The 17,659-nt window shown below is 44.3% G+C and overlaps 7 protein-coding genes across 7 annotated transcripts; 3 read left to right on the top strand and 4 right to left on the bottom strand.

Moving 5' to 3' along the window:
- Positions 1-330: 330 nt before the first annotated feature.
- Positions 331-4,105, bottom strand: V2V93DRAFT_369755 (uncharacterized protein). Its single transcript, XM_066910099.1, has 6 exons — positions 3,600-4,105; positions 3,470-3,534; positions 3,102-3,407; positions 2,743-3,043; positions 796-2,684; positions 331-729 (listed from the first exon to the last, which is right to left on the bottom strand). Exons 1-6 carry the CDS (start codon positions 3,721-3,723, stop codon positions 667-669), a joined length of 2,748 nt encoding a protein of 915 aa, XP_066765701.1. The 5' UTR covers positions 3,724-4,105; the 3' UTR covers positions 331-666.
- Positions 4,106-4,237: 132 nt separating this feature from the next.
- On the bottom strand, positions 4,238-5,017 carry V2V93DRAFT_369753 (mitochondrial 54S ribosomal protein uL30m). The gene has a single exon (XM_066910098.1). The coding sequence runs from the start codon at positions 4,841-4,843 to the stop codon at positions 4,577-4,579; it is 267 nt and encodes an 88-aa protein (XP_066765700.1). The 5' UTR covers positions 4,844-5,017; the 3' UTR covers positions 4,238-4,576.
- A 465-nt stretch (positions 5,018-5,482) lies between these two features.
- Positions 5,483-6,622, top strand: V2V93DRAFT_310398 (uncharacterized protein; the record flags this gene model as incomplete). The annotated part of the gene is made up of 2 exons (XM_066907223.1): positions 5,483-6,218; positions 6,273-6,622. Coding segments are annotated over 2 exons (1,086 nt in total), but the record flags the coding sequence as incomplete, so codon positions are not given.
- Positions 6,623-7,857: 1,235 nt separating this feature from the next.
- On the top strand, positions 7,858-11,188 carry V2V93DRAFT_397717 (uncharacterized protein; the record flags this gene model as incomplete). The annotated part of the gene is made up of 5 exons (XM_066912543.1): positions 7,858-9,187; positions 9,237-9,700; positions 9,757-10,049; positions 10,104-10,936; positions 10,989-11,188. 5 exons carry the CDS (start codon positions 7,858-7,860, stop codon positions 11,186-11,188), a joined length of 3,120 nt encoding a protein of 1,039 aa, XP_066765698.1.
- Positions 11,189-11,638: 450 nt separating this feature from the next.
- On the bottom strand, positions 11,639-12,700 carry V2V93DRAFT_324085 (uncharacterized protein; the record flags this gene model as incomplete). The annotated part of the gene is made up of 3 exons (XM_066907458.1): positions 11,639-12,121; positions 12,185-12,488; positions 12,546-12,700. The coding sequence occupies 3 exons, from the start codon at positions 12,698-12,700 to the stop codon at positions 11,639-11,641; spliced, it is 942 nt and encodes a 313-aa protein (XP_066765697.1).
- Positions 12,701-13,010: 310 nt separating this feature from the next.
- V2V93DRAFT_369744 (glycosyl hydrolases family 38 N-terminal domain-containing protein) lies at positions 13,011-16,773 on the top strand. The gene is made up of 3 exons (XM_066910097.1): positions 13,011-13,188; positions 13,240-13,967; positions 14,023-16,773. The coding sequence occupies exons 1-3, from the start codon at positions 13,061-13,063 to the stop codon at positions 16,497-16,499; spliced, it is 3,333 nt and encodes a 1,110-aa protein (XP_066765696.1). The 5' UTR covers positions 13,011-13,060; the 3' UTR covers positions 16,500-16,773.
- V2V93DRAFT_369742 (Fcf1-domain-containing protein) lies at positions 16,613-17,621 on the bottom strand. The gene is made up of 3 exons (XM_066910096.1): positions 17,388-17,621; positions 17,229-17,318; positions 16,613-17,163 (listed from the first exon to the last, which is right to left on the bottom strand). The coding sequence occupies exons 1-3, from the start codon at positions 17,473-17,475 to the stop codon at positions 16,802-16,804; spliced, it is 540 nt and encodes a 179-aa protein (XP_066765695.1). The 5' UTR covers positions 17,476-17,621; the 3' UTR covers positions 16,613-16,801.
- Between the last annotated feature and the right edge of the window lie 38 nt (positions 17,622-17,659).

Here is a 17,659-nt window from a genome sequence, read left to right as displayed (position 1 = left end):
CAAAATATAAACCCCAAAAACCCACTTTAGAAGAAGGGTTAGTAAATAGCTCAATGTTTGGAAAAATCAGAAAGAAAAGAGAGAGAGAGAGAGAGCAAAATCGAGCAATGACGAACGAGAAATAGGCTAGTGCTGACTAGCTGGCCTCTGTTCGCTCCGACCGACGCCGCTAGATCATCAGGATGTACGTACCTCTTTTGACTGTACCCCAAGCTAGTGCAGTGCTCGATAGTTTTGCTCTTTTGTATGCTGATTATAAAATAGTGTTTAGCCGCGCTTCCAAAAAAAAATAAAACTGCAAAACTAGTCCATCAAATCTGGTAGACTGCAGCCGACTACTCCCAGTTGTGGGTGCTCCGTTGTTTACTTTTTCTTTAATTAGTATACAAAGCTAAATAAGCTTTCTTCACACATGAGCCGCATACCGAAACTTTAAATAGTACTTTTCCAGCTCTTATCTAACAGAATCTATTTGAATTTGAAAATAGCTTTCAGACTGTAGTTATGTGTCATGAGATATGACAATGATTCAAACAGCGAGATAAAAAAAATACACCCAAAAAAGATATAACATTGCCTCATCAAGAACAACTACAAAGTATTTCATATTACAAACAGCGCAAACGCAAGCCGTCAGCTGATCGAACAAAAAGCTGCAGCGGTATATTACATTCGACGTTCAATAACGGGTCCTTCTTCGTCAATACGATCCATTAACTCTCCAGACACCTAATAGTCAAATCAGCCTGTTAGCAATAATTCTTCATAACGATAAACTGACACAAGAAAACTCACTCTAAAATTCTCTTCACGAGAAAGTCCACGCATCAGTAAACTCTCCTTTCGGGTCTTGAGTAGCTCGCGCACAGAGGAAATTAGAAAACTACTAATCAACTCAACTGACCACGAATCTGGAATCGTCTGTAGAACAAACTGCAAATCAAGCATGTTTCCCCAACCTTCAAGCAGTCTCTTCGTGCACTTTATCCGGTCTTCTGTTGATCTCAGTTTCAAGAATTCAACTAACAGCAGTTTGAAAAGTTCAGTTTGCTGATAAGTTGACGCTTCTGACTGTTCTCCTATAGCAGAACCACTGGCATGAATCACATGACCACCGTATAGACAATATGCAAAAGCCGTATCATAATCAGCCAGCAAGTGACACAGAATATGCAACGCCGAGTGATGAAGCGACAACTTGCCATAAAGAATCACCATCTCTGTCACTAAGAAATCTTCATGCGGCTTAATTCGTCGGAGAACTTCCTGCACGTCATAGTCAACATCGCTTTGTAGAACATTCAAAAACTTCAGTCGCATAACAACAGCTTCTTGATTCGCGCTCTCTGTCATCTTTCCTTCAAGAAATAAAGTATATGCCGCCTTTGGCGGTACTAACGCTCTATACTCTTCGTAACTTTGAATGATCTCCTGGCGTGCTTCCTCATTGCTTTCGACGACTTCAATCACGTCACTAGTGTAAAGCAGCACCAACTCATTAGCAAACTCAACATGTTGCTGACGAAATACAACATCTTCAAGATACATCCTCCAGGCTTCGCCTCCGATTTTACGAATCTCATCTTTGAGCTTCATCGCGTCTATCTTTGCTCGTCTCCGCTCATCGATAAAGACCAGCAATCCCAGCTCGGCGTTCCGCCTCATCAACCACAATCCGTATTCCCACACAATCTTCTCGTTTTTACACCGTAGCAGGTACTCAGCCATTTTGTGTTCGCCATCAGTGAACTCACTGTCTTCCCACTCACCGGAAATAATCTTCCTCCACGTCTCACAGACTTCGGCAACCAACTTCCGGCTCTGATATAATCGTGACAATGCAAAATACTTTTGGTGGTCCTCTAATAATTTGATGGACTCTGGAAACGAATGATCATCTACCGACGAATCCGTAAAGCTGTAAATCTCCTCCTTGGTGGTCATCGGCGTATTTAGCAATACCCGTAAATAAGCAACTTCTACTGAATGAAATACATCCGTCGCATCCATCACACTCTGAAATCCCTTTTTCTCAAGCCATCCCGCTAAATAGTGCTTAACGACCATCAACGCTTCCAGTGGCATTTCACCTTCAGGAGTATGCAGCGCCTCTTTTACACCTGCATAAAGCCACGGAACACCCTTGACATCAACTTTATTGAAAAGGTAGATAACAATTCGCGGATCAAACCCACTCTCGTTCCAGTAATGCTCTGCATCGACGTAATTACCTTCATCAAAGTAATGCAGACTAAGCTTTTGCCGGATGTAAGTGACTTCATAGAACGCGCGTTCACTGGGCTCCTGTTCTTTCTCTATTGAATCGAGTATCTCGTCAATTTTCCGGTCCTCGAGTAATGAGTCTAGTTGCAGTAGCGCAGGCGTCGGAATAAGACATTGCACTCCGAGTTCATTGGAATATACAAATAAAGACGAAGATACTGTCGCAAACCTGGATGCAATCTTTCGCTCTTCTTCTTGTCGATTTTCGTCTGTATCGCCCAATAACGGTACTAATGTGAATTTCTCTGCAAGGAGTGGGTAAGGCATTGAATAAGGGGAGGATACTGTGGAAAGATTAATGGGTGACTCAAAGGGAATTGTTTGTAATAATTGCTGAGTTTCGAGAGAGTGTAGCTGTAGTTCATTGCCTATTATTGCCGCACAATAAGGGTATTCGACCGCTAGAGATAATAAATTAGTAAAACAAAAAGTAAAAATCTTATTGAAGCAACTAATTACCAATAACCGAAGGATATCCAGTCCACGCAATTGTACCGCGCGACACATCGCCATCGAGATTTACAACCAAACCAACCGCAGGCTCATCTGGTGCAGACCCGCTGGTGACAAAAAACTCTTCCTTGGTAACTGATGCAACATGTGGTAGTAATTTCGTAGACGCAGCCGGATTATTGCATACGGAAAACAATGGGATCTTTTGTATGCTATTGAGATCAATCAAATCATAAGTGGATTCATTAGCGACAAGAGCTATAGATGATCTTTGAATACCAACTAATGCCGAAGGGTAATCAATGTCCTGATATAAACCTTGGTTAGCTAGATCGCGATGACTGGGCATACACGGACTACCATACCTTTACTAATCTCAAATCTTTCTCCTTCACTCTGATAATACGAATCAGCTTCTTCGTAAAAACCGTGACTAAAACCTCGTCGTCCGAATCCCGGGGAACTTTATCAAGATCCAAAGACATCGAGTTGACTTCCCTAATCCTCCCAAGACGCACAGGCGAGAATTCTGGCAATGAGAAGACGGCAATTGAATTATGCGACAAAACCAGAGCTTGGGATACTGTTGGCAGAAGGAGAATTCGGGCGATGGGGTGTGGCCGTGATGGGTGAACCACTTGCCGAGAAGCAAACATGTAACTAGGCGTGCTCTGATAACATTTAGAATAAACACCCTGCGTATTAACAGTAAGCGCGTGAAGTGAAAACATACCGAAGTAGGATCCTGGAAGTAATGTAGGACTTCGCCCGTTGACGTGCCAAGATATAGACTCGAGTCTGCACAAATAATCATTTTAGACATTGCAAAGGATTGAACAGAGCAAGCGAAACTCTGTACTTACGCCATGCTTCCACACAAGTAATCTCAACTTTAGCATCTGATTCCTCCGACACAAGCAGCACATCCGACACCAATGGCTGAAGCGTGTATGGCGCTAAAAGAGGCTTTTCGTTCGAGGTCGCCATGACATCCTCAGTATCGAATGAGATAAAGAATTGCTGCTACTGGTCGCTATGTCTGTTCTGTGATAGTCGGTACAGCAAAAAAAAAGGTATGCAGATACTTCTGCGTAAAGTTGCTGTGTATTCAGAGTTAGCTAAAGTCAATCAATGCGCTGGTCAGGAAGAAGCTGGCAAATGAGATCTGAACGTAGCTGGCCGGTTCTGGCAACCTCGAGTCGATTTCCAGCAACAGCGGAAGATCAGCCCCTTGATCAGCACAGCGGAATAGTCCTAATCCAAGCAAAAAGCATATCAGATGAGATCGTACCAGCAAATATGTGTGTGCTAGCAATCCATGAACTAGCAATGCGTGTAAAGTCTGAAGATACTAAGTCTTGTTTGTATAGGGCAAGTCCGGAGAGTAGAGCAGGGTAAACTTCGTGAGCCGAGCGCTCGACCGTGCGGCACTTCAAATCTCGAATTTCAAATGAGGAATAATACTACGGTTAAACTCCTTTCATTACAATTTAAATGTTATTTAGTGATGATTTTATAAATAAAATGCAAGTAAGAGTTATAATAATAGCAATTATTTAAGTAAATTGACGAATTAAAGCCGTACAAACTTAGAAATGCCAAATAGCTCACTCTTCAGTTGAAGTGAAATATATACAATTGAAATTTATCTCCATATACGCAGTTTAAAATGCAAATAGCCCAGTCCAGCTCTGCGCTAGGCGAGACAGAAAAACCCTTCTGTAGCGGTTTCGAACCGTTTTCCCTCTTATAATACAAATTTCGAAACTCTTCCGCAAGTCCCTTCATCTCTAAACATAATACTCGTTGTACTTCTTTCCCAAATCATAAAAGAGGTTGTTTATTTTCTTTCAGAAGTTTGCTTCTCAACCACATATCCAGAATTCGTCTTTAATGTCGCATTATGCTCTTGCCGTGTCAATCTTCGCGGCACGATATCGACCTTCACCAGCTCCTTCACCCGCAGAATCTGAGTAGCATAGCTTGGGGTGATGTCGGTGTATCTAACCGCACCACGATGAGTCAATCCCAGGTATTTCAAGACAGCATTTGTTTTTTTCGGGAGACCGATACCGGAACGTTGAAGCGTAACGCGGAACGCAGACATGATTTTTCGAGTATCAGCTGGGATGAGTTAGGACGAATGTTTTGAATACAATTATACAACATCTGAATCATACCGGTATTTAGAAAAAGAGTATTCTTATCTCTGCGATCGTCCGTATACAGCCACCTGATTACAATGCTCTAGGATGACCAATAGTAGCAAGATTTCTTCAGAGACTTTCAGCAAAATATGGGTAAAGTTAGCATCGGCTTTTACCTTTTATTGCATAAATGCATAAACACTATAAAGCATTCATGCGGTTAGGGCTTACCCAGACGCGTTCAGTAAACGCTCCCCCGAGACGCGTACGATATTCGCTTTTTTATAAATGGGGATTAAGACCGCAGATATGTCAAACTAAGAACTAGACGACCGATGACCAATAAACTCAGTGCACCCTTTCAGTCAGTTTTGCTTTCGTCACCGACAAAAGCTATAGCTAGAGAAAGGAGCCAGAATTTGCATGCTGCGAAGCGAACATGGCAGCAAGGAGACAAAAGTAAAGTCGAACAAGCATTTGAGCATGTCGATTCGAGCTTAGAAAGTGAATTGTGTAAGTGTTGATCATTCCGCTTGTATGCGCGTGGTCCGACTGCTCACTAATTGCTAGACTTGACGGGCGTTGAGTTTCTGGAGACTGTTCTTTCATCTCAGTTTCCAGAAGCATTTGTTCCGACCCCTTCTCAATTCAATATCATCTTCACATTGATAAGCAATCCGCTATTTTCAGGATCGAGAAAGATCCGTAAGAAAGCAAAGTTGACATCCGATTCGCTTTCATTGGCGGCACTCGATACAAAGTTTAGACCAGATCCGTCGCTGGTGCATACACCAATTGCCAGCACAGCAACGCGAGTCTTGCAGAAAGTGTTGTCGACTAGGTTACCTATCAAAGAGCTGAAACTGCATGAAGTATTCAATATTGACAGGACAGGAGTGAGGGAGGCAAGGGCATCAAGACGACCAAGACAGGTTGAAGCCGTCAAATATGTTGAGTCGATTGAAACTGACGATGATGAAAATGGCGAATATCGTCCACCAGGAGCAAGCAGGAAAAAAAATTCAAGACTAAAAGAAATGACATACAGTGACTCCTTTGCAATGCCGGACGAAAGTGATAGTATATTCCGTGCAAAAGGCTTGAGGACCTTATGGGAGAGTGCAGAACAAGATTTTTTTCGTATACTCGGATGGGGTCTCAAATGCTCATCGGCATGTGCTGATGTTCAAAATGGAGCGCCTTCTAGTGGAGAGGATGACTTTGCAAAGACTCTAGAGTCTAGATGGCCTACCTACTGTAATCTTCTTACGATAATTCTTGAAATTTTAGAAACGGATTGGAATGAGGCCGTCAAGGAGTTTACAGGTGAGTTGCGTCTGATTTTAGCCATTATTTTATGCTAAGATCGCCTGGTAGATGAAATTAAAGATGAATCTGTATTGAAAGAGACTCTGATATACAAATTTATTCGCTATAAAGACGCTGAAGGGTATACGGTGCGCTGGAAGTCTGCATTATCTGCTATTTTTGCGACAAACTGTATCGGCGAAAGTCGACAGTATGGAATGATTTACTCTCAAGAAGTCGGGAAGAAAGCCTGCACACATGCGACCGCCCGAATTATACACTCATTGTTTAACAACATTGAAAATCGACCGTTTGGAGATGTCGAGTCGCTAAGTATTCGCAGGCGGATATTGGGTATTGTGTACGATAATTTGACTTCAATCACAAACTTGGTTGATCAGACATCTTGGTTTATGGAGATGGCATCTTATTTGCGCGATGTGCCGCTACAGACGCTTCTGTGGTTTCTTGATCCTCCAAAGTTGATGAGAAGTAGCAGAACAGACTACGTGGCGGGCCTTTGTGAAGCGTTGTTACGTCCGCTTGTCGTTTACAAACGACTACCCAAAAACTGGATCTACAACTACAAGAATGGCCAAGAATACATAACAATCTTTTTGGTTTTAGCCCCGAAGACAACCAAAGATGCCGACAACGTGACTATGGCCGAGGCCGCAGTGAAGGTCGCAGCCATCGTGGAGGTTCTGCTGCGGATATGGGCAAAAGTGCGCAAGACCGCTACCGTTGTACGGCAAAGAACAATGTCTGGACTAATTACCTCCACCCCTACGCAAACCCAGATTTTAGATAATTTTTCTGACCAATCAGAAACAGAGAATGCTGCAAATAGCTACAGTAGCCTGCTAGATGCAGCGAATGAGGGAATTACTGCGCGGCGAGTTATTGTAGATGACGCTCAGATATTTGCGAATACTGAAGATAGTGAAAAATGGGAACGCATGAAGGCGCTGCTGAAAGGCTCCGAAGTGCGGCTGATGACATTGGTCAAGAGTTTGAAAGAGTAGAGAACGCAGCCAGGCTGATGGTATATGAATCCCTGCCGAGCTAGCGGAAATCTATCGTGTCTAATAGCAATACTGTTTGAAAAGTTTTGAAATTGGCGATTTCCGGAAGAGGTCAGATGGCTGGCAAGGCAGGCATCGGTACTCGCGCAGTTGTGGCAGTCAGCTAGCATTAACCTTTGCGTGCCAGATATGGCTTGGCTATGATTACTAGTCAGCACTTACTTTACGGCGAAACTGAATGATCTGACTTAAGTTATTCATATGTCGAAGTGGGTATTGTTTGCAAGCATTGAAACTGGTTTGCTAAGCGCGCCAGGACTGAGTGCATTCAGGGGTAGATGACATCACGAACTCATCATTGAAGATGCCTCGATCGATGTATCCTCAACATTATTCAACAGAAGTAATATTTAGACGCATTGTGTTCAAGATACAGTCATAATGCAAAGGCAAAGAGAAAAAGAGCGAGGTGGGTGCGTGTTTCGGGAGCAGATGGCCGCATTGAGTACTCGGCGTTTGATGCTGCGCAACAAACCCCTGTCGCTTGCCGCCTGGAGATAAACAAGACCTGACCAGCCTCGGATATCTTTCTTCAATCATTTGTTTTAAATTGCTCGAGAATCCTCCTCTTCTGGTATCCAATGCATTCTGCAAAGCCGATCAGATCTCTACCAGACCCTGTTTTAATCAGTGCTTACAGCACTAGAACTTCTTCGCCGAACTACATGGACAGCACTTCATCCTCGCCTCCGAAAAAGTCAGGACATGCTTCTGTTCTCATCGAATACTTTGAGAATTCTTCAAGCGAGAGGTCGAAAGATCAGAAGCCTGATGTTCGTGTGCACTTGCGGACGAAGCGAAAAAACAAGCTCCGTTCTCGGTCGCACTCGCACGCTTTGGAGGACCCAGGGGATGACACTTTCTACGATGCAGCAACGTCTACTCCTGTTCTTGACAGTTCCTCATATCAGCTACCGACGCACGAGACAGCTTACGATGACTCTCGGGAGCCAGCTGCTCACATAAAGTCTACTGACTACATTCAGCCTCACCGCAATGATTCTGTATCTTTGAACCCTGACATGCTAGATTCAGTGATTAGCAATGTCATTCGGCGCATCGTCTTACCAGCGCTTGACAATATGCGGACTACCAATGAATCTGCTTCAAACTCTTCAATCGATAGTCGCAGTACAAGTGAAAATCATTCCAGTGAAATTAAAACTCAAGATTCGATATCGTCGCCAGACATGTCAGAAAGGTCTACAAACCATACTGGCTTGGATATGTCTGATTTGGATAACGTACCTCCATTGTCTCGAGTCGTCGAGGAAGCTGAATCAATAAAGTTTGACAATTTACTTCATTCTCAAAAAATTCGGCCGACCTTAAAATCTGGAGAGCGGTCTTCTTTGAGCGATCAGTACTCCAGTTCTGACTACAAGTGCGCTAATCGCCGCTCTAATACAAACTCAATTCAATCGAAACAGAATAAACCTGACAATTGTTCTGATGTGATTGCACGATCTTCATCACGAGAGTTTTCTCGTAATCAGCGAGTGCCTAGTATTGCATCGATTGTGGACTCTCCGAGCACTCGCGCCAATTCAGCTCATTCACGAGTCTTTGATCCATTTCGCATGGATCCACCGCGCATCACCAGTGAGCAGCCTGATTTTCCGACCACAGATCTTGAGTTTGCTGAGCTAGTTTCTATCAATTCAACAGGAAGAGCCGTTTTGCATGAAACTCCTGGAAAAAGTACTCCAGTATCTCGTCGTTCTTCTCGACACTCTTCCTTAGGATCACGCGGAAATACACTTGCAGAGAGTAGCGACTCAGTATATATTGAAGAGAACTCGTATCGGCCTAGATCTGAAGAGCTCGACGATGTTGCCGATACGGCTTCCTACTATACTGCGGCAGGCACAACGTATGATTCTGTCCCATGTTTTCATCCTCTTCCCGCTGGTATGTGCTTTCAATATTACGAATCTGACTCTATAACTAATAAATGTAGTACCATTAAAAAGCAGCTCTGGATCACTTAAATCTATTTCGTCCTGCCCTACTACAAAACTAGAGTTAGATAGTGCAGCAGCAAATCATAACAGGAATATTTCTGATTTCAGTTTTGTCGGCGGAGCTGAAGAGTCCTTTGAGGCTACCCGTCTACCTAATTCTCATAGTTTGCAGAACTTGTACCCTGATATTGCGGCGATTGCGCAATCTAATCGGCGCGATAGCTTGCAGCGCATGAAAAATGCCGAGATGACGCGCACAAGCAGAAGCAGAAGCAACACACAGGAAAATGTAGGAGTTAGAGTCCAAGGTCCATCTGCATATATGCCTGATAATTCAGATGCTGAAATGCAATGTCCGGATCATGGCAAGGCGTGCACGACAATGCGGGATTGTCTTTCTATTAAGAAACTTAACACTCAAGATTCATCAAATGACTACGTAGCGGCATTACTTAAAAGAGTAGGTTTGTACAAACATAATTTTGTAAGGGGAATGTGCTGATTATCGTTACTTAGATTCTAGAAAGCGATGCAAACCGTCATAGTAATGACATGGAGATACTTTCAGGTATTTCTTACTTAATCCAGATGATGAGTTATAGCCACGCGGAGATTCTTTCGGCTTTTCAGACCACAGCTAGAGAAAGTCAAAGTGCTATAGATAAGGTCAATAGCTCTTTTTCCGACATGGGCTTTTCGTCTGCCGCTCAACGTTATACAAGACCTACGACATCTTTGGCGAAAAGTATCATGAGACGAACTTTCAGCGGAGTTAAGACAAACTCTGATTTACTTAGAGTTGAACGACTGTATGTGTATTCGAAAGGTTGTGCCTATTGTGCTTGCTAATGATAGATACGCAGACTCGCAGAGATTTTATCTCGAGTAGAGAAAACTGACCAGCCAGCTGGTTTGTCAGATGCATTTCCGCATTTGAGGTCTTATCGTGAGCCATCATCAGAGTCTCGCGGTGCCCGAACGAATCACCGCCGTGACCGAAGAGTCCGTACTAGTCCTGAATATAACGGCATGCATATCCCAGGATTGTATAACATTCCAGCGGAAAATATTGATGGCCGCTCGCAGTTCAGTGAACCTGAAGGAATCATGGACAATGCTATACCATCTAAGCCTTTACGAGCCTCAAAGCAGAAATCAGAATTGTCTCTCAACTCGCGCAAGTCATCTCGTGATGAAATTCGTGTCCGAAAACAGCGCCAACCAATTCCAACTGTCCCTAAAGCAAATAACAGTTCTGGAGATAATGGATTTCTCATAATGACTCCACTTCAGAGAGAAAATGAGCTTCGCAGATTGGAGAATGAAGAAAAATGGCGAGAGCTTGAACTTATGAAGCGGACGGAACGGCATTCTGAGAGGCATAGCAAGAACACCACTGTTTCATCATCAGGATCGCCCAAAAGATCTCGTGATCGAGTACCAATTCAAAATCAATTTATTGCAACAGATATAGATCCGTTTATCGAACGGACCCGGACCGACCAAGAATTGGTATCAGGGATTGATGAACAATCTGAACATCCTAAACTGCGACTGACTACTGCTTCGGGTCATGAGACTAATCCGTCGCAGGATTCGTTTCGGACTCGAGACTTAATTTACCCTGTGTTAAACGAGGAATGGCCATCAGAGGAAGAGAGGGCGCCGCGAACGTGGTTGGGAGTGAACGTGGGAGGTAAGTTTGCGTTTTCAATCTACGCTACAGCGGATGGCTGACTAGTCAACAGGACAATTGCAGAAGCTATTTCGTCGCAAAGGAAAAGAAATAAAGCCGGATGAACTGAGCAGTGAGGAGGAGACTAGTGAACCGCAACATGTTACACGCTCCAGCGAGTTGAGCAAGCGAGCTTCACCCGAGGAAAATTCATTTAGGGTAATCAGTGTTTCTAAAGTATCCAAAACGGAAGAAGTGGAGACTGGAAGATAGCAATGGGGGGTGGCCTGTGGCTAACTGCTCGCTCGCAACTTCTCCTAAGCAAGCATCTTACAACTACCATGATTCGGTTTAGTCGGGTTTCTAGTGAGTGTTATCTTTTACGTTTTCTAGGTATCTACTGAAGCCAACAAGAGGAATAGATAATCTTCCGCGTACTGGATCGATAAATTCTTGGAGCCGCGCAGTGAGTGACGGAACATCGCATAAAATGCGAGGAAGTAACCACTAGACTTCGGGTCCTCGATTTTCTGCTACAGCTTTCTCAGTCATAATTGCGTCTGATACTGAGAGCAAGAGGATCAAATAGTCAATTGAGCAATGGGCCTCTCTAGGGAAATTAGATATTACAATATTTAGAAATAAGGTGGAAGTTTACTGTTATAGAACTGCTGCTGGTATATAAATTTTACAATGCTAATATACAACTTTTATAATCTTAAATCACTGTATAAAAACTAACGCCTGTTGAGCTATTCGTCGCTTTGCATCATTTTCAACCATATCGCCAACGCCCTTATATTCTTTACTAGCCTCATATGCAGCAATGACTCGCGCCTCGCTAACACCCACTTCGCCATACTCCAGTGCTTTGATGGCATTTGCATATCGAGCTATGGTCTCTCTGATGCTAGGGGCAATGTATTCGTTTTCATCACTATAAATCTCCCATCCAGCTTCTTCGGCTAGCCTTGTTATGCTGACACCTTGCTCGCCAAGCTGCTGAGTGTGCTTTCGCAGCCAGAGGTACCCGTTAACGCCCATCACGAGATCCACGCCACCGGGAAGCTCGATTGTGTGAATTTTGGAGCGAATGATCAGGGAGGAAGGAATAGAGAAAAAATAGCCGTTGCGCAGTTTTCCGTAGCTAAGAGAGCGAGTATGTAGAGACGCGGCACCATCGGTAAAAACTGCTTGTACCTCTGCCTATATGAAAATTGTGAGTATGCTTGCAGAGATGGTAAATAGCTTAAGAGCTCTTGTACATACGTTAAGCAAGTCGCCTTCTTTCAAAAATACTCTCATTTGAAGCTCGTCGCTTTCGGACTTTCGTCGCTGAACTCCACCGGGCAAGTTAACTGACCCCAACATGAGAACTGCAGCCTGCTTTGCGCCGATGTCGACATGCCAGCTTCTTGTGCCGACATCAATAATCCGGCCAATGACGTGGTCTCCGACCTCGGGTACATATCGCCCTCTAAGAGGGGTCACCGACAGTAATTTGTTGACCCGAGTAATGGTGCCTGCGACTGAGGAGTATGTCGATGTGCCAACTGAATAAGTTCCATGCCCTCTGCAAAATACAGTCAGTGATTCGAAGTCTGTACAAATTCTTCAAAACTGCACTAACCTCATCCAGGTAGAGTCTGAAGTAACAAGCTCTCCTGGAGTAACTATATGCTTTCCTTTAACGACTCCAGTTATCCTGGCCTCCCCGTCAGCTTCAGGATCAAGTGAAAACAGGCCCTCGTCTTCTTCATCGCTGCTGCCGCTGACATCTGGCATGTCATTGTCATCGTCGACTTCATCCGTTTCCCGGACAGGTTGAAGAGTACGCGACTGGTATGTTAGCCCTGATGAGCTAAATAGATCTGTGGACGGGTGTATTGTTATGGACGGCATAGTTGACGAGTAAGGCGGGCTGAGAGGAGATGAGTATCTAAATATTTTTGAGTAAAGCTTCCCCTGAATCTGTAAATAATTTGATTAGTAACATTCTTATAGGGTGTAGTCAGCTACCTGTTTTAGAGGGGTTTAGTACCTGATAAGATTCGGCTACGAGTTGATCAATAGAACTCGGTTACAAAGTTAGGAAGTATACTGTAGCAAGGTGTCTCGAGATAGCAAATTGAAAATACACCTGCAATGGCTCCTTCCCCTGACTACTCTCAGCTTAACAACAAGCCTATTGCGAAGAAAGTTCGCGATATTTACAAAGGTCGGATTGAACAGTTTCTCAGCACTGGCCCTTACAGAGACCTCAACCTTCCTTCGTACGTCACATCTACTTGCTACATTAGCATCTCTACTAACATTTTCTTTAGTGTTCTCGACGAGGCTCGCACTTCAGATGAAGAGTATGTCCGTCTTGAGGTCTATTCAGTCCCCGACCTTGCTCGCCCGCACTTTGATGAGGCCATCAAAGGCAAGTTCCGTCCAGCGCGAAAGGGCGAGGCTTTTGGCCCATCGTGGAGTACGCATTGGTTTCGAGTGCATGTAAGAGTGCCCCAGACTGAACCGTGGCTTAGCAACAAGCAGCTTGAATGGCACTGGGAAAACCACAATGAAGGTCTTGTGTACTCTGCCGACGGTATGCCTTTGCAAGGTCTCACTGGTGACGATGAGCGTCCGCACTGGCCTATCCCAGAGGAATTTCGCGATGGCGCATGGCATATGTTTTACCTTGAAGCTTCTTGTAACGGCATGTTTGGAAATGGTGACGGTGACCAAATTCAGCCTCCGGATCCGGGTCGCTGGTTCGAACTCTCGAATGCTGACCTTGTTGCACCTTTCCACGAGGCTAGAGCTCTCTATCTTGATTTTGGAATTATTGCAGATGCCGCTCGCCAGCTTGATCAAGACTCCTGGGAGAGCTACCTTGCTCTTAAAGTCTGCAACGATGTCATGAACGCATTTGATCCGGAAGAACCTGCTTCAGTTCTCAAGTGTCGTGAAATCACAAAGTCCTACCTGGGCTCTGCCATTGACTCTTCTGAGGTCTACCAGTCTGGTCAGAAAGACTTTGTCTATTGCATTGGCCACTGTCATATTGGTGAGTAACTTTCCTGAATCCTGCAGCGTTGACTGTGCGACTAACTTGTCAATAGACACCGCTTGGCTCTGGCCGTACGCAGAGACTCGCCGTAAGACTGCTCGTTCCTGGGCTTCTCAACTTGATCTTATGCGTCGTTATCCCGAGCATCACTTTGCGTGCTCTCAGGCCCAGCAGTACAAATGGCTCAAGAGCGAGTATCCTGAGCTTTTCGAAAGAATAAAAGAGCAAGTCAAGAACGGCAGGTTCAACTACATTGGTGGTTCTTGGGTCGAGAACGACACGAACATGCCATCTGGTGAGGCTCTGGTACGTCAGATGTTGCTTGGACAACGTTTCTTTGAGAGTAACTTTGGTGAGCGCTCCGTCACTTACTGGCTGCCTGACACTTTTGGATATTCGCCTCAAGTACCTCAGGTTTGCCGTGGCGCTGGAATGTCTCGTTTCCTAACTCAAAAATTGAGCTGGAACAACATCAACACTTTTCCCAATAGTACTTTCAACTGGGTTGCGCTTGATGGTAGTCAAGTTTTGTGTCATATGCCTCCCGCGAACACATACACATCTCGTGTTGAGTTCCACGAAGTCGCGGGCTCGCTCAGAAACCACAAAAATTTGGAGCAGGATCAGACTGGACTTCTTGTTTTTGGTATTGGTGACGGGGGTGGTGGTCCCACTGCCGAGCATCTTGAGAAACTTCGTCGTTATCGAGGTCTCTCTGATACAGTTGGCCTTCTACCTCGTGTCAAGATGGGTCATACCGCTGATGAGTACTTTGATAAGCTTGAACAGTCTACCAATAGCGGCAAGGATCTTGTTACCTGGGTTGGCGAGCTCTATTTCGAACTTCATCGTGGAACTTACACTACGCAGAGTGCCACCAAGAAAGGCAACAGAACCTCTGAGATCCTTCTTCATGATATTGAGTACTTTGCTACTCTTGCCACTACCACCAACCCTGACTACAAATATCCGACTGAGCGGATTGACGATCTATGGGAAATTGTTTGTTTAAATCAGTTCCATGACGTTCTTCCAGGTTCCGCTATCGAAATGGTATACGACGACGTTAAAAAGCTATACGCGGAGGTTTCTGAGAAGGGTAATGCGCTTTTGCAAGAAGCAGCAGAGGCTCTCGGATTTACTTCCTCACCGGAGACCAGCAACGCTGAATTTGTTGGCGTTAGCTCGCTTCCTTGGCCTCGACAAGCCATTTTGGAAGTGCCTAGCAGTGTCGCTACCGGAAAGGTGCACTCTCAGAAGGCGGCGAGTGAGAAGCATTATGTGGTGATGGAGACGGGAGTTAACAATCTTCTACGCCCTGTCCAGGGTATCAAAGCGACGGCTGATAATAGTGTTTCGCTCACCGAAATTGCTGCCGATAAGTATGTTCTTGAGAACAAGAAGCTTAAAGTTACAATCACTGCTGGTGTCATAACTAGTCTCTATGACAAAACCGAGGAGCGTGAGGTTCTTGAGGACGGCGGCAAAGCTAACCGCTTTGTTCTTTTCGACGATAAGCCTCTTTATTTCCAGGCTTGGGATACCGAGGTGTATTCACTAGACAAATTCAAATATCTTGACGATACGAAGGTGACTGTTGGAGAAACTGGACCTCTACGTGCGTCGGTTGTTGTAGAGATCAAGATCTCCGAGGTGAGTTGGCTGAAGTCGACAATCTCTCTTGACGCATCGATCGCTCCTCAGGCGGCATCTGCCGATCTTGGCCCAATCACTGCTCTATCTTACCTCGACATCGAGACCGAGGTTGAGTGGCATGAGATTCACAAGTTCCTGAAGACCGAATTTAATGTTGACGTGCACTGCGATACCGCAAATTACGAGACCCAATTTGGTATTGCCAAGAGACCTACGCATTATAACACCTCTTGGGATGTTGCAAAGTTCGAAGTCTGCTGTCACAAATGGGCTGATTTGTCCGAGTCAACTTATGGTGTCACTGTTATGAATAACTGCAAGTACGGTTTCGCCATCCACGGCAACACAATGAGATTAAGTTTGCTGCGCTCGCCGAAAGCTCCTGATGGACATGCTGATATGGGACATCACACTATGAAGTATGCGATTTTGCCTCACGCTGGCCCTATGAACGCTGATGTTGTTCGTGCTTCTTACGATTACAACTACCCAGTGCATCCGTATTTTATTGAACGTAAGATTGTTCAGTGCGCTGAAAACCTTCTTGGATCTATCACAATTGAAGGTCCATCCAACATCATCATCTCTAATGTAAAACGTGCTGAGGATGATATCGACGTCAGCCGCGGCCATTTGCCCGTCAAGGAAGGCAAAAACCTGATTGTGCGTGTTTACGATAGTATCGGAGGAAAGACTAAGGGTGTTCTTGCGACAAATCTGCCAATCAAGCGAGTTACTTGGGCGAATTTGCTTGAAGATGAGCTTGAGGAGATTCCGTTCCAGACGATGAAAATTAACAGACGCAATGTAACTAGGATCCCGATCTCTTTGCGCGCGTTTGAAGTTTCTACTCTGAAGTTGGAGCTTCTGTAAATACTATATTCGGAGCGTCTCTCTTTTCTATTTATTATCGCTTATTTGTTAGAAAAGATTCAAGAGTTTAACTGCTGTGAGACGATGGTACTCGTCTACTGAGTGAAAGTGGCCGCGTTTGGAAGTGTTTAGTGTGCTAGTGTGCTTCAAAATTTTTGTGAAAAGTGACTTTCAAATTTGAATATTCCTGGTAAATTACTGTTAACCTTTCTTTACATTTTTTTTTAATCCGTTATAAGCCTAATATACAAACATAATTGCGCGAATCCAAAGGACTAGTAAATGCAAAATCATGTTTCTCCTCATGTCCGAGAACGTGGATTATTCAAACCCGCCGATAATTTCTCCTCCTCCAGTCTCTTCGATGCTGCGATGGTTGCTGGACTCATCGGTTCCATAATAATCACGCTTCGATTGATGTAGATAATCGGAGTTGCAGAGACTCCTCTGAATTGGCCACGAACTCGAGGATCTTGGGTAGCAACAACGTATCGATGTTTGTTCTTGCCTTTAATGTTGACGACGGCTGAAAGACACTCTGCTTGTGAAAGTGGCGTCTCGAGATGATTGCAGCGGCGACGCTCGAATGTCTTTGCAATTTCTATCGCTTCTTTAGCGTCGGATCCTCTGTCATATAATGATTTGATACAACACTGTGTGATCACTAAAATTTTGTGATTAGCAAGCAAATACTTTCGATATAGGAGTAGCTCTGTCGTGAGTACATACTGGGCTTGATCGTGCCTTGTACAACTCCTTCTAGCGCCTTTGGTAGATTCATTTTATATTTTGTAGCATCGTATACAATATCTCCATCAACTATATTCATATAAATTAGCACGCCTTGTCCTGAGACATCTTCTCGAGCACGTATAGCATCGATTTTACCTAGGACTTGAAAAGGCTGTCGAAATTGGAAGTTACGGCTGTAGATCGCCATTTGCTTTCTATAATTTTTTGAACGTTTCTGACGCATTTTAAGTCTTCGAGGATATATGAATCGCCCGGTATAACGGTATGAAACGAGAAGAGATGAGCAATAAAAGTATGAATTGATTACGATCTTGGAAAAAATTATTCAGGTTTTCATAAGATTCCAGATAAACTCTATGGATTGGGAGTTCTCAGCGTGCGGCGCATTTTAATCATAAAAATATTTT

The sequence above is a fragment of the Kockiozyma suomiensis genome, assembly GCF_038497685.1.
Source record: "Kockiozyma suomiensis strain NRRL Y-17356 unplaced genomic scaffold V2V93scaffold_7, whole genome shotgun sequence".
Classification (NCBI taxonomy): domain Eukaryota; kingdom Fungi; phylum Ascomycota; class Lipomycetes; order Lipomycetales; family Lipomycetaceae; genus Kockiozyma; species Kockiozyma suomiensis.
This window is presented reverse-complemented; position numbering and strand designations above follow the sequence as displayed.